This window comes from Anabas testudineus, chromosome 1, assembly GCF_900324465.2.
Source record: "Anabas testudineus chromosome 1, fAnaTes1.2, whole genome shotgun sequence".
NCBI lineage: Eukaryota > Metazoa > Chordata > Actinopteri > Anabantiformes > Anabantidae > Anabas > Anabas testudineus.
In genome coordinates, this window is record NC_046610.1 from 1973516 (window position 1) to 1994013 (window position 20498).

The 20498-nt window shown below is 41.1% G+C and overlaps 3 protein-coding genes across 3 annotated transcripts; 1 reads left to right on the forward strand and 2 right to left on the reverse strand.

Moving 5' to 3' along the window:
• Positions 1 to 472: 472 nt before the first annotated feature.
• On the reverse strand, positions 473 to 6832 carry fam161a (FAM161 centrosomal protein A). Its single transcript, XM_026359393.1, has 7 exons — positions 6515 to 6832; positions 5455 to 5723; positions 3143 to 4357; positions 2681 to 2848; positions 2498 to 2597; positions 2113 to 2252; positions 473 to 1318 (listed from the first exon to the last, which is right to left on the reverse strand). The coding sequence occupies exons 1-7, from the start codon at positions 6668 to 6670 to the stop codon at positions 1057 to 1059; spliced, it is 2310 nt and encodes a 769-aa protein (XP_026215178.1). The 5' UTR covers positions 6671 to 6832; the 3' UTR covers positions 473 to 1056.
• Positions 6833 to 7328: 496 nt separating this feature from the next.
• cct4 (chaperonin containing TCP1, subunit 4 (delta)) lies at positions 7329 to 12580 on the reverse strand. Its single transcript, XM_026359392.1, has 13 exons — positions 12279 to 12580; positions 11675 to 11727; positions 11490 to 11579; positions 11231 to 11339; positions 10474 to 10738; positions 10122 to 10254; positions 9618 to 9757; positions 9427 to 9523; positions 9178 to 9288; positions 8861 to 8991; positions 8030 to 8264; positions 7613 to 7726; positions 7329 to 7500 (listed from the first exon to the last, which is right to left on the reverse strand). Exons 1-13 carry the CDS (start codon positions 12394 to 12396, stop codon positions 7486 to 7488), a joined length of 1611 nt encoding a protein of 536 aa, XP_026215177.1. The 5' UTR covers positions 12397 to 12580; the 3' UTR covers positions 7329 to 7485.
• Positions 12581 to 12647: 67 nt separating this feature from the next.
• pus10 (pseudouridine synthase 10) lies at positions 12648 to 20239 on the forward strand. The gene is made up of 18 exons (XM_026359177.1): positions 12648 to 12923; positions 13410 to 13537; positions 13983 to 14267; positions 14363 to 14449; positions 14769 to 14803; positions 14880 to 14994; positions 15192 to 15253; positions 15655 to 15700; positions 15874 to 15938; positions 16030 to 16115; positions 16207 to 16332; positions 16454 to 16510; positions 16605 to 16681; positions 16798 to 16853; positions 17061 to 17178; positions 17404 to 17546; positions 18168 to 18267; positions 18382 to 20239. The coding sequence occupies exons 2-18, from the start codon at positions 13412 to 13414 to the stop codon at positions 18418 to 18420; spliced, it is 1623 nt and encodes a 540-aa protein (XP_026214962.1). The 5' UTR covers positions 12648 to 12923; positions 13410 to 13411; the 3' UTR covers positions 18421 to 20239.
• The last annotated feature ends 259 nt before the right edge of the window (positions 20240 to 20498 follow it).

Below are 20498 nucleotides of genomic sequence, written 5' to 3' on the forward strand. Positions count from 1 at the left end.
TATTTATTCAACAGCTTTGTTACTTTGCAGTTGTAGTAATAACTAAATGAAATAATAAATCATGAGGTATTATTATAATTAAAGAATTGCCATTGCTCAGTAGTGCCAGAAACACAGTGATAGTTGCTTTTTGCCTCCAGATATTAGGCACTTTTTAAAATTAAATATAGAAATCTTCTTTGCCATTTATTATGTATATGTATGTTTGGTAAATAGCGGATCAGTGTTTGATATATATCTCATATATCAGGTTTTTGACGTTATTCTCTCCTTCAATCTGTTAATGAATTAAACTCAACTGAGCTTCAGCAGTAGTGATTATATTGTTTCTAACCAGTAACTCAGTCTTATCAGTTTCTTACTCCAGTACTTAACTTGAGCACTGAATGTACAGTATGTACCATCACCTTTAAAAACAACTGAAATTCTTAAAAATTCAATCAAATGACTTGTCACTTTTTAAAATGTGGTTTTATTGTAGTTCATTCCATGTTACGTTAACAAGGTAGTGATGACAAAAAAGAACAAGTAAAACAAGGATGCCTTTACAAATAATGACAATAGCTGTCAACCAGTTGACTTCACACAAAGTTCTGCAACTGCAAAAAAAAAAGTGAAAAAAAGTCTATATTTCTTCAACGTACTTTGCCGGTGGGATTTTAATCTTTTATCCGTTAACTCATTGATTAACTTTTTCTATTAGAGATTTTGACGTGTCACAGTGAAGAAGATCCCAACACTCACACACACACACCATAAATATTAAAAACAATGATGGATGAATTAATTTTTGAAGATTTCAGATTAAAAGTCCTGTGCAGCGTGTCAAATCCACGCCGCACACTAACTGCCTAGAATAGAGCGCACATGAATGTTAGTGCATTGTATTAGTGGATGTGCTGTTAAAATACAATTTCCTAACAGTCTGTATGCATTTACGACAAAATATAACGTCCAATTCACAGGCTTCCTCCCAACTTCATCTGTTCAGATTTGTTCAGTTGTCTCAATCAGTTTTTGAACCAAGCAAAGCTGGAGATCACCCATTCACTCATATCACGACGTTTGATACTGTCTAGTGTCCGCATCATGCTCGCTGTCATCTGAATAATTCTCGTGATCATCGGAGTAGTGATAACTCTCCTCAGAATCGTAGTGATCATCACCACAGTAATCCTCATCCGAGTGATGACTCCTGTCACGATGGTTTAGAGAAGCCTTATCTTCTCTCCCTCCTTCATCGGACACCTCCTCATCGTCCAGGAAAACCTTTCTGTAGTGAACAGGTTCACATCCCAAATCTGCCTCCAACTGGTCACTAATCAACAAAAGAGCAAAATCAGCAAAATACCTAAAATGTTTTATTTTTCTCCTTTTTCTTACTCTTAGTAATTAAAGTGGTTTTATTTTTCTTCTCAGCCACAAAACAGGAAGAAGGACTTTTCTCAGCTTGTATTTTATACATGTTAAAGCAAAGATTGTCATAATTTAAATGTGCAGAGGCTCTCTAACATCAAGCTGTCAAGCTAAAACTGTTAAGGCCACACACACACACACACACACACACACACACACACACACACACACACACACAGCAGTTATGTATGATGAGCATTACACCTGCAGCTTCCCTTTTCTGTGTTCATAGCTCTTCTTTCTCTCAGCACCCACACTTTATTCGTAAATTATGACTTATGACTGAGACAATACACAACTTGCACTTACTCAAACAGAAGGAGAAAAAAAAACAACGTAATCCACATACAAATAAAACACATACAGGATGGAACAATTGTGTTGTGTTAGTTTCCCTGGTAACAGTTGTTATGGTCACCACCACAAAGATCTACGACGTCATGATTAGTGCAGGGGCAAGAGGATTCAGCTCAACAAAACTTTTCAATCCAATGCACCTTACTGTTGTATTAAACACATGAAATAAAATATAAACCCGTCCTTCAAATCATCCTATGAGGCTTTAGTTTCCTTTAAACTACATAATTGAAGGTGACCATAGTTGGAACATTTTTACGTCTTAGCAACTTAATAACTCAACAAACTGTCTGGATCAGTGAGTGTGTAGTTTACACAACAAAGACGTCACAGGTTTACCTCTGTCTGCTGTCAGTAGACGACGAGGCTTTGCATGCAGATCCTGATTTGGTCACCTTGCTGCTGATGAACTCTTCGGTCAGACTGCATCCGTGCAGGGCGTCTGTGTAGCGCTTCTCTGCTGCCTGTTTGGCATTTCTCTGGTATCACAGCACACATTTAGAAAGCTGGTGTAAGTAATGGCACAGTAATCAGGCCCCAGTGCTTTCATCTGCCTCTCATGTGCCCCTGGAGTTATTTGAGTAACTGTAATTCAGCAGTAATTTTTACATTGTATTGCAATATTTAATTACACTTTTAGCTCAGGAGGCACATTATATTTTATTTTGAAAACTTGAACTGGAAAGGCTTTTAATCAGTTTTAATACTTTATTTTCATGTTCACCTGTGCAACCTGCTCCAACAGCAGTGGTCTCCTCTTCACTCTCCTCTGCATGTCTTTAATCTCCTGCTGGTACTCCTTCTTGCGCTGGAGGTCTTGTTTCCTGCAGATAGCACAAAATAACGCAGTGTCCCTTTTAGCAACAGTTCAACTAATTCATGGGTGGTTATGTTGTTTTTAAGGCACCTGAATTCTTTGAGTTTGGTCTGTTGGGTCTGTGACAGAGCCACGTGGGGGTCGTTGGCCACGGCACGTTTCAACACAACCCTCTGCAGCTTCTTCTCCCTTTGTTTCTGTCTCTCCCTCCACCGCTCCTCCTCCTCCTCAGCCTTCTTCCTCTGCTCCAGCGCCTTTCTACTCAGACAGACAATCTGGTCACAGATGGAGGAAGGTTTGGAAGGAATGGGGACTTAGGCTGGGCAGATAGCTGAGGACATGGGTGCAACAATCGGCAAAGGCAGCTTTGGAGTGGGTGCAGGGTTGTAAACATACTGCAGGGATGTTGGGAAAAGGAGTTCCACAAAAATCCAGCCTTTAGGGAAAGAAACCAGCTGTTGAGGTCACTATGTCTACGCAGCACATTCAGGTTCTGAGACTTTCTCTATTTCAACTAAAATTGTGGACGCCTCTGAACTTCTAAAGTGGTACCTCACAGCCTCATGGCGCTTTTTGGTGGCATCTGTGACTTTAGCAGGGAGGACCTCCATGCTGCCAGAGAGGGATGAACAGAGACTTGAGTTTGGTGTCCGAGGTCTAGGGCTGATGTATGGCCAGCGCAGCATCCGAGGACTGCTCTGCTCTTTTTCGATATCAGCCAGGATGCGTTCACGATGTGAGGAAATCTGCGACGTCTTTAGCTCAAAGGGCTCGCAAGCAGTTGTGGGCTTTACTTCTTTCCGTTTCTCCAAGTGTTTCTGAAAGCGTCTGAAACTGGCGTTGAAGTCGGGAACCTCTTTGTTAATCTGAGGCCTGTGTGAGTTTTTATCCACTCCAGCACTGCTGTCTTTAGTTTTCTTGCGCTCACTGAGTCGTCGTGCAAGCATGCTGGGAGGCATTGAAGCACTCTGGAGCAACTCCTGAGCTCTCATATTTATCCTGATAGACCGATACAGCTGCTCCTCCTTCATCTGCTCTCCGGATGCTGCTGCGTACACTGACTTGGGCACAGGCTTGGCCTTAAAAGGTTTGACTTTCTCCCGGTCGGATGGTTGTGGGTGACGCAACTGTTTCTGCTCCTTCTTTAGTCGTTCCCTCTCCAGGAAGCTAAAGGGTTTCTGGATGCTTCGAAGATGTTGCTCTTCTCTCTCTCTTGTGCTTCGATGTCGCCCCTCTTTCCGCTCCTGCAGCTCCTCATAAAGTGGGAGGTGAACATGAGCTGGTACGGGGCTGGCGCGGAACTTCCTCTGGCACTCTGTTAGGTCTTCTAGCTGCCGACGCAGCTCTGCGTTCTCTAATTCAATCTCGGAACGAGTCTTTATGCCACGCTTCCTCCTCTCAGCTTCACGCAGTGTCATCTGGAAAGGCTTTGGGACAGTCACTCTGTGTTTCCAGTCGTCCTGCTCTCTATCTTTATTGCCCTGTCTGTTCTTTCCCTTTCCCCTTCGTTGTCTCTTCTGGTCTCCTGGCAGGCTATGCAGTGACGAGGAGGACAGGTGATGATGATGAGGGGACAGTGTGAAGTCTTGCCACATGTTTTTAATATGTTCTTTGGGAGAAAAAAGCAGGCCTTTCTCTATGTTGTTACTGGCAGCTTCATCCTCATCTGATGAGTCAGACTGTCCAAAGTTCCCCCTGAGTTCAACAGCAGAGTGTGATTTCCTCAAACGATTTGAGGCTGCTGGGCTGCTGTTTGACCACGGCAGCCTAAAACAAATATAAACAGAGGCATCATCTGAAGTTCACATCAAGTGAATTTTTGAGTTGGTATTCTTGTAAGTCACAATGCCAATCATCTGACAGGCAAACAATACACATTGCACTTTTTTTTATTAATTAGCTGAATAATCTATAACATACAAGAAAACTTAAATGATGATCACAAATTTTCAGAACCTATAGTAACTTGCTGATTGCCCAGTATGTTAAAACACATAACCTAGACACATTTGTTATTTTGCTATTAATTATTTTGGGGTCAATATTACAAGATATTCAATTTATAAATATAAAATATATAAAAGTAGCTAATCTACTTATTGAAAAAGCTGCAACCATCAATTTGCTCAAAAAGTGAGTCTGAATAATTAACCTCCATAAATAAATATACATACATTTTAGTTCAGATTGCACTCAGATTGCACAAAATCTAATATAACTTATAGAGCATTTCTGTCTTCTTTCACATTGTCTAGTGAGAAACAGTTGCACTGTTCAGCAAACCTGACACATTTAATAACGGTTTAACAAATTAGTTCAGCTTTTCTGAATTTGCATGTTTTCTCTGTGTCTAAGTAGGTGTTCTCTGACTACTCCAGCTTCCTCCCACCAACCAAAGACATGCATGTAAGGTTAACTGGTGACTTTAAATTGCCCATTATGTGAGTGTGAATATTTGTATGTCTCTGTACATTAGCCCTTTGATAGACTGGTAACCTGTTAAAGAAATGAAAAAAGGAAAATATGTTTTGCCATCAAAATACTTTTGGTTTTGTTTTCTAATGATTATTTATTTATCCTGCAAAAATGCACTTAACAGAAACACAATAAATCAAAGAATAATGTTTTTTAATAGACAATTTACCTACTTGTTTTGGAAAAGAGCTCATTGGAAATATCCAAAGTAAGGAGTTACATGATGAATTTACATTGCTTTCCTGCTCCGTGCTTGTTGTATTTGTCTATTTAGTGCAGTTGCAAATGTTATGTGTTAAGGACAAGCAGTGAGTCAAATATACAGAAATGAGAAAACCAACACAGTTAACACTGAGTCCCGTACATAATCCTGACTAAAAAGCACTCACCTGTGTCCTACGTCTAGTGTCGTTACATCTAATGGCTCCAAACACTTGAGCTGCAGCTTTCGCTGATACATGTGTTCCAGCTCGGCCATAGTGTGGAGGTGCGCCTTCTTCAGGTCCTCCAGCTTGCAGTAGTACTCCTCATTGGAGAAAAAGATTTCCCTAAGATCCAGGCGGTCTCCTGCTGCTTCATAGTCCTTTATTATGAGAGTACCACTTTTCCCAAGACAATCTTCATCACAGAAATCAGAGCCCGAGTCCTCATACTCCAGCTGAAAACGTCAACAGTAAACCTTCACTGTATGGCCTTAGTGGAACACAAACGACAGTGTATGACTATACTCTTACAGTAGGATTTAAGACAACTCTAGCTGATGTATTTGGTATGAAGTTGCCACAGAGAAATATTTTATGCTGCGTTTTATCACCAGTACAACTGGAGCATCCCTGGTAAGCTGTTGTAGCACTGACGTGGGCCATATGGTGGAGTACAAAGAGCAGCTTAACATGAAAGGGCTCAGCTGACACACGTCTCTACATCAGGTGTCTAGCTCCATCGCTTCTCATATTATCCTGAAGAAGGGGAAATTAGGACTGCTGGGTGAAGACAGCAGTGTTGCTGTCCACAGGACACTTAAGTGTTTGGGATAATAAAGTGAATGTGACGTCTGGTAATCTAATCAAGACGGAAGTCCAAAAATAGTCAGGCCACCACATAATACAGATCAAATCCCTTGAAGCACACAGAGTGACCTGAAACTGTCAAAGGCCTGTTGACTGGACACAAGCAGCCGTGTCACTAAACCACTTTCTTATTAGACGATAGTTTCTTTAATGTTGACATATCCTCTTAAATTGCTGTTAATTCACTGCTAAAATTAAAATAACAATAATAATTTGCTGATTTTCTAACCGAAGAAAATATTTTTTTAGCTACCTAGCTAACTTTTCTTAGAATTAGGCCTAATTTATATGAGTAGAATGAACCGTCAGAAGGTGTTTAAAACAACATATAACTTCTATAGATCATTCAATACTTAGTTAAAGTGATTATTGTATTTACCTCCTTCTCGTAGTCCCGGTTGTCCATATGACCTGTAGCCGTGTACGGCAGGACTCTCTCCCGCTCGTATGAAGCTAACGGCGCTTTAGTTTGTGGGTCCACCGGCGTTTTCAAACATGAAGTGACCAGAACGTTTGTCCGGTGGGGATTTGCCATGACGTCGTCGAGTATTTTAATGGGTTTAATTTGAATAGGTTAATGTTGTAAGATATACAGGCAAGTTAATTCCACTGATGGATTAAGGTTATTTCAGCAGAGTAACGAGTGTTAATTAAATATCGAGTCTCTCCGTCTCTGATCAGTGTCTGTCGGTAACCAGGCAGCAGATGCGCTGCTTCGTTGAGAAGGAAGTGACGTACCATGACCGGAAATGACGACGTAAAATAAACATATTGCTAAAAAACTAATACAACAAAACTTTATATGTTGTTAGAATGCGTTATTTGCTGTATATGTTGCTACGTAAGACAGACACTGTATCCATTTAATTACCATTACATATTAAAGATGTAACTTCCTCATATGACGACTTGAGTTTATGTTTTGCAGTTGTTAAAACCCCAGATCTCAACCTTAATGCGAGCATAAGGGAGAATTTATATTTGGGGCCCATTTGCAGGTGAAGAGCCATGTATTTACCAGGCATGGGTTGTTCATTGTCCAAGAAGTGAGAGGGACCTTAGGACACAATCTTTGTATCAAATAATGATCTTTTAAAATTCAATCTCGTCCTTCTCACACCAAGCAATAATTCCTAATATCAAGATTTAAAATCATTTTATAGTAGGAAAAATAATCACACAGGCAACATCAGGAGTGTCAACAAAAAAAAGCCTTTTTTTTTATTATTAAATTATGCAACGTAACATTACAGTGGAAATCTGAACAGACTGACGTTGACAAGAGTCCTCTGATCCCTCACAGCACGAGCAGGCTTAATGACAAAACTCACTAGAAAGACTCTAAAGTGTTTATCGGGTGTTCACCTGTAACAAAGACAGAGCAGATTCTCAGGCCAGACTGATTATGACTCAGTGCAGGTACAAGAAATTCATTTTAAACACAATTCAATCAATGCGTTAAGATGCTTATTCTTACCACATCATCAATCTTGAGGATGCTGCGGACCGTCTCTGTGGCCAGGGTCAGTGCACTGATAGAAACCAGTAAAGGCTGCACTACCAGCTCCTCCAGGATGTTAGAAATACCACCCTGTGACACAGTAACAGTAAAACAGTCAAAACCAAGGTTATGACTCATCTTAATGCTGGGTTACAGTAAAATAAAACACTACAGGAATAATGACAAGAGGAAGAGCAGTCACGTGCCTATGTATGATCGGGAGTGTGAAGTACAGTCAGTGAGTTGAAGAGTAACAATACCATGTAATTAACATAAACGTGTCCATTCATTTTTTTATGTAGCACTGAAGCCTAATCACTTTCCTAACTTTATCATGCTAACTCATAGACAAACCAGTCAAGTGAACAAATCGCCACACTGGAGCAAACTAACCTTACGAACGTTGATACCAGCCATCTTGTCTCCCTGGGCGTGCCTGTTACGAAGCTCTGTCACAGTGGAGATGGGGTTCAGGCCGGCGTTCTCGGCCAGCGTGGAGGGGATCACCTCCAGGGCGTCACCGTACGCTCGCACGCAGTAGGCCTCCATGCCGGCCAGCGTGCGGGAGTATTCAGCCAGACGCACAGCAAGCTCGATTTCTGGAGCACCACCGCCAGCTATTAAGGCCCTGAGGAGAAAAAAAGGAGACAGGAGATGAAGAAAAAAAAAGCCTCTAATAACCATTTCTTTAATTCATTCATCTGTCCTTCATTTCAGTTTGTTTCAAGAATTTAGAGATAAACTGATGTAAGATCTGTTAAAACTGAACCCAAAAACCAGTTCAAAGAACATTTTGACTTTTGTTCACAGTGCTCAAACCAAGTGACAGAATCTGGCAACATTAGCATGTCAGCGACATGTTGGGCAGCAGGACAAAAACTAAATCAACCAGGCTGTAAACATATAAATAATCTGGCTTGAGAGTTGTGATAAACCTGATAAACCATCCCAAGATTACTGGGATGAGTAATGTGTGTGAACGCTCCCCGGCCAGGTTGCTGAGACAACCAGGAGTGAACAAAAGGTGAGCTTTCCACAGTACTGTTCCTCTGTTTGTTACACTCCTGCAGGATGAACCAATGCAAGAGCGCCTTTGTCAGAGGGTGTATGTGCAAGCAGTGACCAAGCAGAGATGGAGGAACACGTTTTATTCTAAATCTGCTGTCTCCTTTTCTAAATCCTCCCCATCTCGTTTGTGAAATCAGCTCCGCAGAAATTACTGACCTCTTCTTGACCAGGCAGCGGATGACGCACAGAGCGTCGTGGATGGAGCGCTCAGCCTCTTCGATCACCAGTTTGTTGGAGCCACGAACAACAATGCTCACAGTCTTCCCAGGACTGCTGCAACCGGTGATCTGCAACAAGCAAAAACAAACATTTGCAGGAAGCACAACCTCAAACTGTCTTAGTTTTGTCTTTTGAACTTTCTTAACCGTCTATCTATCTGATCTATGTGAAGCGTCGTGTGTTTCAGGTCCTGAAACCTGCTATGATATGAACTATGACTAATCCAGGACCTCAGTGTAAAGTTGGACACGTACCTTGACAAGTTTGCCAGAGCCGTCCAGGTTGACCTCCTCTGCCAGCTCTGCCGTGCCCAGCATCTCTGGAGTGAAGTGGTCGATGTGGGCGATGGGTTTGGTGCCAATAGTCTGGAGAGAAGAGAAAGGTGTCATACACTGGGTTAATTTCTGTGTCTTTTTACTTTACCATCTGAACGTGTATAATTTTATTGGAATGTTGGAATTCCCTAAATTTTAAGATTCCCTTTTCTCCTAGGGAAGATTCACCTTGCAGATAAACTCGATGTCCTCTCTCTCTATTTCTTTCACCACCATGATCTTCATTTTGTTAAGGAAGTGCAGGGCGAGGTCGCTCAGAGCGTCTCTGTCACAGGACAGTTTGTTGTTAGTATAACGTGTTTGAATTTGCCTGGATGTGAAAACTAGCATCAGTTCACAAGTGGACTGTTTTCATGTACCTGAGGATGGATTTCTGGATGAGCAGCACGTTGCAGCCAGCCTTCTTGATCTGCTTCACCAAGTTGAGGATGTAAGCACGCTCCTCACGCAGCACACGGTCCATCTGAGCGTAGTCCGACACCACAATCTGGTTATCCATCTGAAACGCCCAAAGAATACACAGCAGGTCAGGAGAGAAAGAAAATCGTCAAATAGGATTATTAGCTCAAATAAAGAGAGGAAAATAACTGCTCAGTTAAAACCTAAATGACAAGTTTTGTTTATGAAGTACACTGGTAACTGGAACAACATATTTTGTGTGAATTATTCAGAATCAATATGTATAACAGCAGACGAAAGCTTTGTAGTGTACAATATGAATCATCATCAACCAAGCATGAGGTATTTATCTGATATCATTCATAAACACAGAACTCAGTTCACAGCACTGAATATAACTTATTCATTAAGACAACAATATAAAAAGCTATAATCTTTTCTCTGATGTTTTTCTGCTGACTCACGTCGGTTTTGGGAGGGGACAGGCAAAACTGGATGAGGCCAATCTTGGCCTTCTCCACACGGGTCACGCCGGTGTTGGCCACTCTTTGGGTCAGCACCAGGCCGTCCACCAGCTCACAGTCATCAATGGTCCCTCTGAGTACACAAGCAGAAATCCAGATTAATACTTCAAAAGCAGGAAGGACAAACAATAAGTCAAAAAAATAACTGGCAGTATTTTTAATTAAAAGACTAAAATGATTTTGTTAACACAAAGTTTCTCTTTAATTAGTGGGTATTATTAAATAATTCACAGTTTTACTTATACAAATCTTATATAAAACAGGTCATTTGAAGAACCACAGGAAAACTCACCCCAACTTCTTAATGATTTTAATGTCCTGCAAGTCGACGCTGGTGGCGGTGGTCGGGTCGATGACTCTCATGACGGCATCGACACTCATGGGCGCCAGCAAGCTGGAGTACTGAGACACCACCTTGGAGCACAGCGATGTGGTGGCGCTGTTGAGCAGCGTCTCACGGTCGCTCAGCTGCACCGGCCGGCTCATGGCTGTCAACACCTCCACGCCCTTGTCCACAGCCTTCTGGAAAGACTCGGAGATGATGGTGGGATGAATACCTGACCAACGGGACAAAGTGTAAATGTCAGCGCTGAAATAGGGCAACCTGCAGAAAATGTGATTTTTTGCTTTATTATGTGAGTCATTTACTGTTTTATTAACTTTATGAGTAACCAACAAGCTAACAGACCTCCGTTTAACCTTGATGAACAACAGTGGGTATAATGCACGCCCAGCAGTCAATTTCTTAAGTTATCTCTTGGGTTTGACCTGCAGTGCAGCAGTGCGATTTTCCTTTCCCAACTGAAGTGTTTGTTTCTACATTTCACACTTGTAAAAACTCGTCTTGTTTTCTTTTGCCAGACATTATGTTCTGAAATTTTGTTTGCAAACACTTCCATCTTCAGTATTTAAATGTTTTGAATGTGCAAATTCAAAATGCTTAGAGATAAAGAAAAACTGAAATCACTCTGCTACAAAGAACAACTGAGAACATAATTATTTACAATCTCTTTATCTTGGCAGTGTTTTTAGTTCCATGCAGCACTCACCTTTCTGCAGCAGTTTGGAGCAGGCATCCAGCAGCGCTCCAGCAATCACCACAACAGAGGTGGTACCGTCACCAGCCTCAATGTCCTGGGCTTTGGACAGCTCCACCAGCTGAAACAAACACATTTCAATCAAGACTAGTCAATTTTACAAACCAAAAATAGTGCATGCTGTGAAATGTTTCAAGAAAAGATAAATGCAGCTAAAATCCAGGGCTCAGAAAAGCTGCATTCATGTTGTTGATTTTCTGATTGAACGCACCATCTTGGCTGCTGGGTGGAGCACCTGCATCTGCTTCAGGATGGTAGCCCCATCATTGGTAATGGTCACGTCCCCTTTCTCATCCTGGATCTGTAATTTTTTTTAAAAAGTGACTCCGTTTAGACACGTGTGTACAACTGATGAGATCGATAACATTAACGTAAAGACAAAATCTGTTTACTGACCATCTTGTCCATGCCTTTGGGTCCCAGGCTTGTTCTGATGGCATCTGCAACAGCTGTCAAACAAACAGTGGTGTGTCAACATATTGTGCACCTCCTCTAAAAATCATAGTTTCTGTTAAATAAGTCTTGTTCTTCCTAGCATTTAAATCAGACGTTAAATGTGGTAGTTTCAACATGATAAATCATCTTTTGCTGGCACCGAGCTAGCTAATGCTGAAATTGTGTTGAGTCATAAGCATCTTACAGGGAGAGAAGGAACAAGCAGAATTAGTTGTCTGATGCTCAGATCCACTTTAAGGCAGAACGAAGCAACTTTACCAGGAGGGATGTTATTTCAGCACAGGAAGCTGCATCCTTACATTTATTTATGTCGAATAAAAAATAGTTTTCTGCGGACTAGAGAAGCACAGTTTAGCTGTTGTAGCTACAGGTTACGCACTGTTCAGGAAGAACAATGCTTTTCATTTGGGACATTTTTGAATGAGATTTTGAGGAACACCCTAATGAATAACGGTATAAGTATAGAAGTATAAGTGAAATTAAAGGAGATGTTATTTGTCCGATGTGTAATAGCGTATAATAGCACATTAGTATTTTATCGTACCTTTGGCAGCAGAGATATTACTGAACCGAATCTGGGCCGGCTTGTCACGGTCCACATACGCCCCTCCTTTGTTTTTGCCTCCGTTTGAGGCTCTTGGTGCCGCCATCGGTTCGGGCATCGTCACTTTATAATCGATGGAAAATATCAAGAAGAGTCTTTAAAGCGGGACTAGTAAGTCCCGGGGATGAAACACCGCGGATCGACTTTGGATGGACTCAGATTCAGATTTCTCCACCCGGTCCCGGTCAGAACCTTCCAGAGGCGCCGGCTGCTGCGGAGAAGAAGGACCCGGCTGTCAAAGTGCCCGGCGCACACAGATGACGTATTCAGACATTAGCTGTTGACAATCGAAGCGACAGACATAATTTAGATTTGTGTTTATCTATTTGAATTGCTTTAACGTTTGTCTATAATTTACAGAAATGATGTTATTCATAAAATCATAAGTTAAGATTTTATTTAGAGTTTATTTTATGCCTGTTAGTGCTTATATTTCAATATTGGTGTAAGAGGAGTCGATCTGGTTTGATTCGTTTTGGCTGTCAGGATAGAAGCTGTAGAAAACGTTGTTTCAACATGTTAACAAGTGACTAAACACTGTTTTCTTTGTTTTAAATCATTGTGAATTGACCGTATCTGTATCAGGTAGGTTGATTTCGGGTGTGTAGCACCAGCTTCCTGTTCTGATTACATTAATGTCTTGCCATTGTGGCTTTTGAAAGTCTAATGTTAGCTAACTTAGCTTAGCAGCCTGGGAGGCAGTAATGCTTCTGCAGCGTTTCATTAGACAGGTTTGTTTTAGGGAGTTATTACAGTTATAAGCTGTTTGTAAATCTCTGCTTATGTTTAAAATATCACGTATTACGTGGTTCACAATATATATATATATATATATATATATATATATATATATATATATATATATATGTATGTGTGTGTGTGTGTGTGTGTGTGTATACACATATATATATACACACACACACACACATATATACATACATACATACATATATGCTGTATAAACTACTTTAGGTACCAAGTACTCCATTAACCACAGGAATCTACAATGTTCAGGTCTTTTTAATGATAATATTGTTTGTTGATTGTCTTTTCTCCTCCTTTATCCCACAGTCATGCTGCCACTGAAGGAAAAGGACAAGCCCATCATCCAGAAGCTGCTGTCGTCCGGCTGCTGCGCTCGCTGTATCCTCAGATTCTGCTGTGTGAGCGTTCAGGCTGCCTACAGACAGCTGCAGCAGGTGGGACTGGGAAAGTGTTATAGTTACCTGCAGCTTATTTTTAAGTTTTGGTTCCTTTTGGTACCTGCTCTGTCTTTTCTGAATAGTTTCCTGAATTCCAGCTACTTTGTGGAACTGCCAACAAACACAATACAACCATATAAACAAGACATATAAAACCAAATCATCCAAAAATAATCAATGGAGTCAATTCTTGCAGAGATAAACAAACATTTTCCCATTATCAAATTCATACTCTTTCCACACATAAATGACATAAACACTTTTATTTTTAATTCAATTAATTTTGGTGAGCTCCAAATCAAATGTGTGTGGTTTTCTACCTGTGAAGGAAGCCAGACTAGTGGTTCAGGACATGAAAGCCAGGTCTGGACCCGTATGTAAACCTTTATGTGTCGTCTTAGAACAAACCTGATCCAGTCTTTACACATTCTTTGTCTCACAGAACACACTAAAGGAACTTAAAGCTTTCATCAGTGATTCAGGAAACAGCAAAGCCCCAAATTCAGCAGCACCAGAGTCCACAGAGGAAAACAACAAATCCCATGATGCAGCAGTGCCAGACCCACCTGAAGACCCACCCAGTAAACGAGCAAAACTGGAGCCCAGTGGGTCAGACGCTCCATCAGAGGAAGACGCAGCTGTCAGACTGAAGGACGAGGAGCCGCGTGTGTGTGTGGTGTGTTTGGGGATCCTACAGGACCTCTGTGATTCTTCTCAGGCTGTAAAGGTTTGTGCTTTCATAATAACATACACTGTGACAACCGCTGTGTCCGACTGTACTGTTGTTGAGATGAGCTGTGTTGTTTTGTGATATTTTCACAGCTAGCTCAGGCAGTGAAGGCAGAAAAGTATGAGTTTGACACGCTGGTGCTGTCTGTGTCTCTGCCTGCTCAGCTGTGTGTCCGCGAGGTCAGTGTGCACTCGATTTAGCAAGAAGTGTGTCAACAACTAAAATGTTAGATATTTGTTAAAAATCTTCAGATTGTTCATTAGTAACTGTCCGTTTATACTGACTGTCTTGTGTCTCAAAGTGTCTGTAAGTCATGAAAACGTAGGATAGATGTAAAAAGGAGCAGTTTACTGTAAATTTAAAAACAAGAAAAAGTAGAACTGACTTAGGAGAAACTTAAATCTCTGACATTGGTGAATTAAGTTTTAATAAATGATGAGTTCAGATTTTGTTTCACTGTCTGCTAACGATCATTTAATTTCACTTTAACCCCGGCAGCACTCCTGTTGGCTCCATGTCAAGAAGGAAGTGAGGTAAAGAAATCTGTCTTATATATTTTGAAAATTGGTGCAGTCAGACGTTTCTGCTATGATCACGTTTACCGTTCAGGGAGAAGGGCCTGGTGCTCGACAAAGACGACGTCGTCCAGGTGAAGGAGGCCTTCAAGTGGATCATGCAGGGCCAGGTGGCCAAGGAGCTGGGTGGTGTTGCCGTGTTTAGCAAGGTAGATACGAGAAGAAGAAGAAGAAGAGCTCAGTACGTAGATTCTGCTCTGTCCCTTCCTGTAAACAGCCTCTGTGCTGCGTTTCCTGTCCAGTCGAGGGTTAGAGGAAAAAACAAGAATCATCCATTTAAATAATATGAGATGATCAATGTGTTGTTCACAAACAGAAGAGACTTTATGTTCCTTTGTTTTGTCAGAGTATGTTTGAGGTCGGCGTGGAGTTCACTCACCCAGACACGGACGCTGACTGCCACTTCCTGTGAGTACGAAACTCTGAGGGTCAAGAAAAAGCTGCAGTGGGAAGTTTCTAAAACACACTGAGATTTTAAGCTTGTAGATTAATTGTTTGCTTAGCTGCTGCTAATCTGCACTTATCCTGACAAAAGGTTAAAACCCTTCTAAAATATTTGGTTCTCATACGTCAGAATTAAACACTACAAACAAGTTCATCTATCAAAATAACTCAGCTTTAATGAACATACTGTAGGTTTTATTTTAGTTGTAAAAATCCTGTTTTGCAGCTGCATCGTTCTATAGACAGTTTTCAGGGGGATGCTGCTGTATCTCTGTGCAGAATTCAGATTAAATTTCAATAAGGCAGGAAGATTTACAAGGTTCTCAGTGAGAGGACTTAAGCTCGGTTTTCTGCTCTTCCTGCAGTGCGTCAGTTTGTCCGGACTGCTTCAAACCCACCAAGAACAAACAGGTGAGGAAGCAGCAGAGTCAACATGTGTCAGTCATGAGAAGGATTGAGTTGAATGTTCATATCATATAGATCTGTAACATTTTTATATGTTTGTTTGATGAATTCAGTTTTTCTTTGTCACTAATTAGTGGACGTTAGAACCACAACGCACTGATTCTAGTTTCTTTGTCCAGTCGGTGTTCACCAGGATGGCGGTCGTCAAGGCTCTGGAAAAGATATCTGATGCCAAATTTCTGAAGTACGTGTTGTTGCTTATATCTTTTTATTGTTTCCTAAAGTTACATTTGAAATAATTATTGCTGTTCTCTCTTTTTTTTTTTTTTTTTAAGACACTACCCTTGTCCTCCTACGCAGCCGACCAGCAGTTGCTGCCCTCCGGGTGTCCAGTGTCTCCATGTGTCGGTGTTCGTAGCAGGTAAAGTAGGACGATAAAACAGAAAACCAGAATCAGAACAAGTTCGGACGATCGCGTTTGTCCTACATAGATTTCTTCTTATCATGTTCAGGGAGATACAACAAGTTCTGTCGCAGTCTGCCTCAGACTCCCTGGGTGATTGATGGAGAGAGGAGGATGGAGTCCTCAGTGGAGGAGCTGATTGCAGCGCCCGTCCTGTCTGCCTTCAGAGCCGACGGTGAGTTCATACATTAACGGTGGGTCACACCTCACCAGGTGTTCTACCAAAGGCTCCGTAACCAGCTCATCCTGCTCACACAGTGTATGATGTGTACTGATGATCTCCCTTTTTATTACAGGTTTTAATTTCTCCTCTTCAGGCAGAGAGGACGTGGACGTGCGGACTCTTGGAAACGGTGAGAACTCAGCTAACTCTGGGATTTGTCACCTGAAGTGTGAAGAAAGACGCACAACTATATTTTTCCTTTGAGTTTTGTCTTCGTGTTGCAGGTCGTCCGTTTGCGATGGAGCTGCTGAATCCACACAAATCCAGGCTGAACAGAGTGGAGATGAAGCAGCTGCAGGAGGTGCTGGTTGTTCCCACACACACAAAAACTACATAAATAAATACTTAGTGAGAAGAAGAAGTAGTTTCACAGTGACAGTCTTCCTTTACTTTATATTCTCCTTGGTTTGTTTTCAGACCATTAACAAGTCTTCAGACAAAATCAGAGTGAGAGACCTGCAGATTGTCACCAGGTGAGTAAATGTGAAACTGTCAAATGAAATAGAAACAGCAAATGAATAAAAAGATTTTACTGAAACGACCTGATTTTAAGTGGTTGTTTTACTTCATACTGATACATTTGAATGTTTGGATTTCTGAAGCACTTTGCACATTGACTTTCTTACTAAGATATGACGGAGATGTTTGTGCCGTGTGTGTTGTTGGGCATCAACGTGCAGGGAGGCAATGAGTCGGATGAAGGAGGGTGAGGAGGAGAAAACCAAGTCGTACACGGCGCTCGTCTGGACCCAGAAACCCATTCAGAGAGAAGACATCACCTTCATCGACGACATCAAGGTCACAACACACACAAGATCATTATCACATCAGACTTCTCCATTTAATTAGAAATGAGCATATTCCAGATTATCCTAATTTAAATGAATCATTACAAGCATCCTGTATCTGAAAAGGCTTCAATTAGAAGTTTATTTGGGATTTAGATTCAACTTATTTATTTAATACATTTAACAGTATAAGGAAGCTGTAAATTGTAAATGTGGTCAGCGTTTGTTTCATCAGGATCTGACTCTGGACCAGAAAACTCCTCTGAGGGTTTTGCATCGTCGGGCGCTCGCCGTCCGGCAGCGAGTCATCCACAGCATGAACGCTCGCTTTGTGGACTCTCATCACTTCTACCTGGGGCTGAAGACGCAGGCCGGGACGTATCCTCACATCAAATCTATTGTGCCTCCATAAAATCAGCCAAAGTGAAACGTTTCTAAAAATGTTCTGAAGACTCATCACACACGTGCATGTTTGTCCAGACTCAGTTTATCTTTGAGTTGAGAATATTTGAAGATATTACTGAAGGAATAGCGTATTCACAAGAGTGGGGCGTGTCCATACGTCTCATCAATCAGCACTATATCCTGGGACTACCGCTGGCCGCGGCCGTCACCTGCACAGACACATAAATAAAACATTCAGTCCAACTTGCTGCAAACATCAACATTTACGACTAATTAAAAAGAACCTCTTCACACACTGAGTTACACCTGCAGCTCAAAAACCTCTACCACCGGTCTCACTGCAGAGACCTGGAGTGAGAAACCTGCACACAGTAATTATTATTATCTCATTCACATCGTCTGGTAACGAGGGTTAGAAACATCATTAAGGACCCAACAACTCCCACGTTGCACTATTGTTTTTTTCTGTTCCTCTGCTTGATTTTGCCACACTGTCTTTTTTTTGTTCTTTTTATCAGGGTGAAATAGACGAAGTGAGATACAAACATCTGATTTGACATTTGAAGCTGTGAAAACCTTAACATCATCCACCAGTTACATCAAAGAGTTCGTCCACGGAGACTTTGGACGCACCAAACCCAACCTGTGCCAGCTGCTGAACACGGACACCGACATCCTGGAGCTGGATGTGGAGGTTAGACGAACAAATAGAACCATCTGATCAGAACTTCAACATGCGTAGTATTCATCTGACAAATACGTGAGGTCTTTATTAACATTCTTCTGTGTATCTGTGTTTCTCCCTCAGTCTGTGGATGTGGACTGGCCTCCTGCCATACCAGAGTGACCTCTGCCCCGACCTGTACAGTGGAAGGCCACAGGTTCGACCTCGGACAGGACTGACGTGGTTTCTCTCAGCAGCTTTGTGTTTTGTGTGGACGTGACACCAGTCGATCAGCTGGCGGCTCGTTTTGTTTTTGATCACAGACGGTGATCCACAGTGTCGTGTCCGTGTTCAGTGATTGTTTTCAGTCAGTCCGTCTGTAGAGGTCAGTGCAGCTTCAGTTTGATCGAAGGAGCCAAAGGAAGGAACACGCTGTTCCTCAAATCTTTATGTTGTGTTCATCTTAACACGTCTTAGCAGCCGCAGATGGTTAAAGGGGAAGTTTGACATTTGGGGAAAAGCGTTTTCACTTTCTTTATGAGAGTTAGGTAAGAATAAGTCTGGAGGTGTTTAGCTTAGCTTAGCTCAGCTCAACATAAAGGATGTTTAGTGGTGTAACTAACTGCATTTGTCAGATAAAGTGAATTTTTGGGGTTGTACACTGTTGGCCAGACGAAATAACCGACAGATCAATAAACGATGAAAATATTAGTTAAATGTCAGTTGTTCATTTTATTAATTAGGAGATAAGTTTTTAGAATCTTGTTCTGTAAGACTGAAAAAACGTTGAAATATAGACTCATATTGAAGACCGTCACAGTTCTGGTTCATCTGATGGACATTTGTGCAGTAGAAGCAAAAAATGAATTTGTTAAAAGCAGCTGTATTTGATTTAGTTTCATACTGTTTTATACTGTATATAGTTCTTATATCATTGATTGTTATTCACAAGAAAAGAGTTTGCTGTCAAATTTTGTAATATTAAGATATTTAGTTTTTTTTACAGAACATTGTTATAATTTGTTAATTGCTTTAACATTTTTTTAACAGTTTATATGAAGTTAAACCAAATGGCTGATGTGTTCAAGTACAGTAGGTAATTTCTGTTCTGTTTAAGGTGCAGCTGAGTCATGAAGTTCAGATTTTTTCATTTTTGTTTTCAAGTCTGTCCAAGAACGTACTGCAGGATTTATGTTTTGGAGATAACCTGAGGTAAAACAGTTTTAAGAAGCTGAAATAAAGAGTCACCACAGCAGAAACCCTGAAATGTATTTCTTTTAATTTAATTCAAAATAAATACTACCACGGCAATGCAAGTCCACTACGGGGTTCTTGCCCTAATGTTTTGGTAAGAAAACAAACAAGCAAATGATACAAAAAGAAAATAAAGAATAAAGAGACTTCAGTTAATGCATCATCATCCTTCAGCGACTTTCAAGAGGTGCCTTTTAACGACATACAAGGTAACACAGCCTAGAATGACAAACGTAAATAAAACAAACACTATGGTGCAAAAAAATTAAAGGGCAAATGAGTAGCAAAGGATGATGGGATTGGAACCCGATGAAACCAGCACTGCAATAAACTGAAAACGTTCCACTTTTGTATTTTTTTATAGAGGGTGGAGGGAATCTGAAGAGACGATGCAGACTCCACAGTTACAGTCAAGTCCTCTGGCAGAATATCGATCATCTTTGGGGACCACGGCAACAGGAGGAAGCAGAGGGGTGGGGGGGTTTCCATGGAAACATCATCCATGGACGACTGGAGGCGGTGCATCGAAACGCAAAAACAAAACATCAAAAACCAGCAAAACCAGTTTTTGACTTTTTAGACTTTATTTCCTCTTAAATGCAGCTTTTTTTTTTTGTTTGTTTGTTTTTTTGTTGTTTGTCGTGGTCACTATTCTCATCACCAAGCCTGAAGTACAGTCACACAGAAGAAAAACTAAATCTCGTCTGTCAAGATGCCACAAAAGACAAAAAAAAAAAAAAAAGAAAGGAAGAAAGAAAAAGGCATTGCATATTTACATCACGTTTCGGGGCGACTCGACTTTTTACTGGCAGTCCTCACAGTCTTCATACACGAGTGCGTCACGGCTCAGTTTTCTCGTGATCTGTGACATGATTAGTGATTCACTGATACCCTGCGATCAGACGTTTTCAAAAGAAACGTGTATAAATGTATTTTCCTCATAATACTGATCTGGAGCTGGAAGCCTAGTTTCTGTTAGAGTGATAAATAAAGTTTTCTTTATTCTG

What these genes read in the sequence shown, in the direction of transcription:
- cct4 (XM_026359392.1), bottom strand. Translation starts at nt 12,396, where the DNA reads ATGCCCGAACCGATGGCGGCACCAAGAGCCTCAAACGGAGGCAAAAAC. An exon ending in CTCCAAACTGCTGCAGAAAG is followed by an intron (nt 10,739 to 11,230) that starts GTGAGTGCTGCA and finishes CCCGTTGGTCAG; the next exon opens with GTATTCATCCCACCATCATC. An exon ending in ACATCGAGTTTATCTGCAAG is followed by an intron (nt 9,289 to 9,426) that starts GTGAATCTTCCC and finishes TCTTCTCTCCAG; the next exon opens with ACTATTGGCACCAAACCCAT.
- pus10 (XM_026359177.1), top strand. Translation starts at nt 13,412, where the DNA reads ATGCTGCCACTGAAGGAAAAGGACAAGCCCATCATCCAGAAGCTGCTG. An exon ending in GTGTTGCCGTGTTTAGCAAG is followed by an intron (nt 14,995 to 15,191) that starts GTAGATACGAGA and finishes TTGTTTTGTCAG; the next exon opens with AGTATGTTTGAGGTCGGCGT. An exon ending in AACCCACCAAGAACAAACAG is followed by an intron (nt 15,701 to 15,873) that starts GTGAGGAAGCAG and finishes TTCTTTGTCCAG; the next exon opens with TCGGTGTTCACCAGGATGGC.
- fam161a (XM_026359393.1), bottom strand. Translation starts at nt 6,670, where the DNA reads ATGGCAAATCCCCACCGGACAAACGTTCTGGTCACTTCATGTTTGAAA. An exon ending in ACACTAGACGTAGGACACAG is followed by an intron (nt 4,358 to 5,454) that starts GTGAGTGCTTTT and finishes TATTTGTTTTAG; the next exon opens with GCTGCCGTGGTCAAACAGCA. An exon ending in TGTTGGAGCAGGTTGCACAG is followed by an intron (nt 2,253 to 2,497) that starts GTGAACATGAAA and finishes CTGTGATACCAG; the next exon opens with AGAAATGCCAAACAGGCAGC.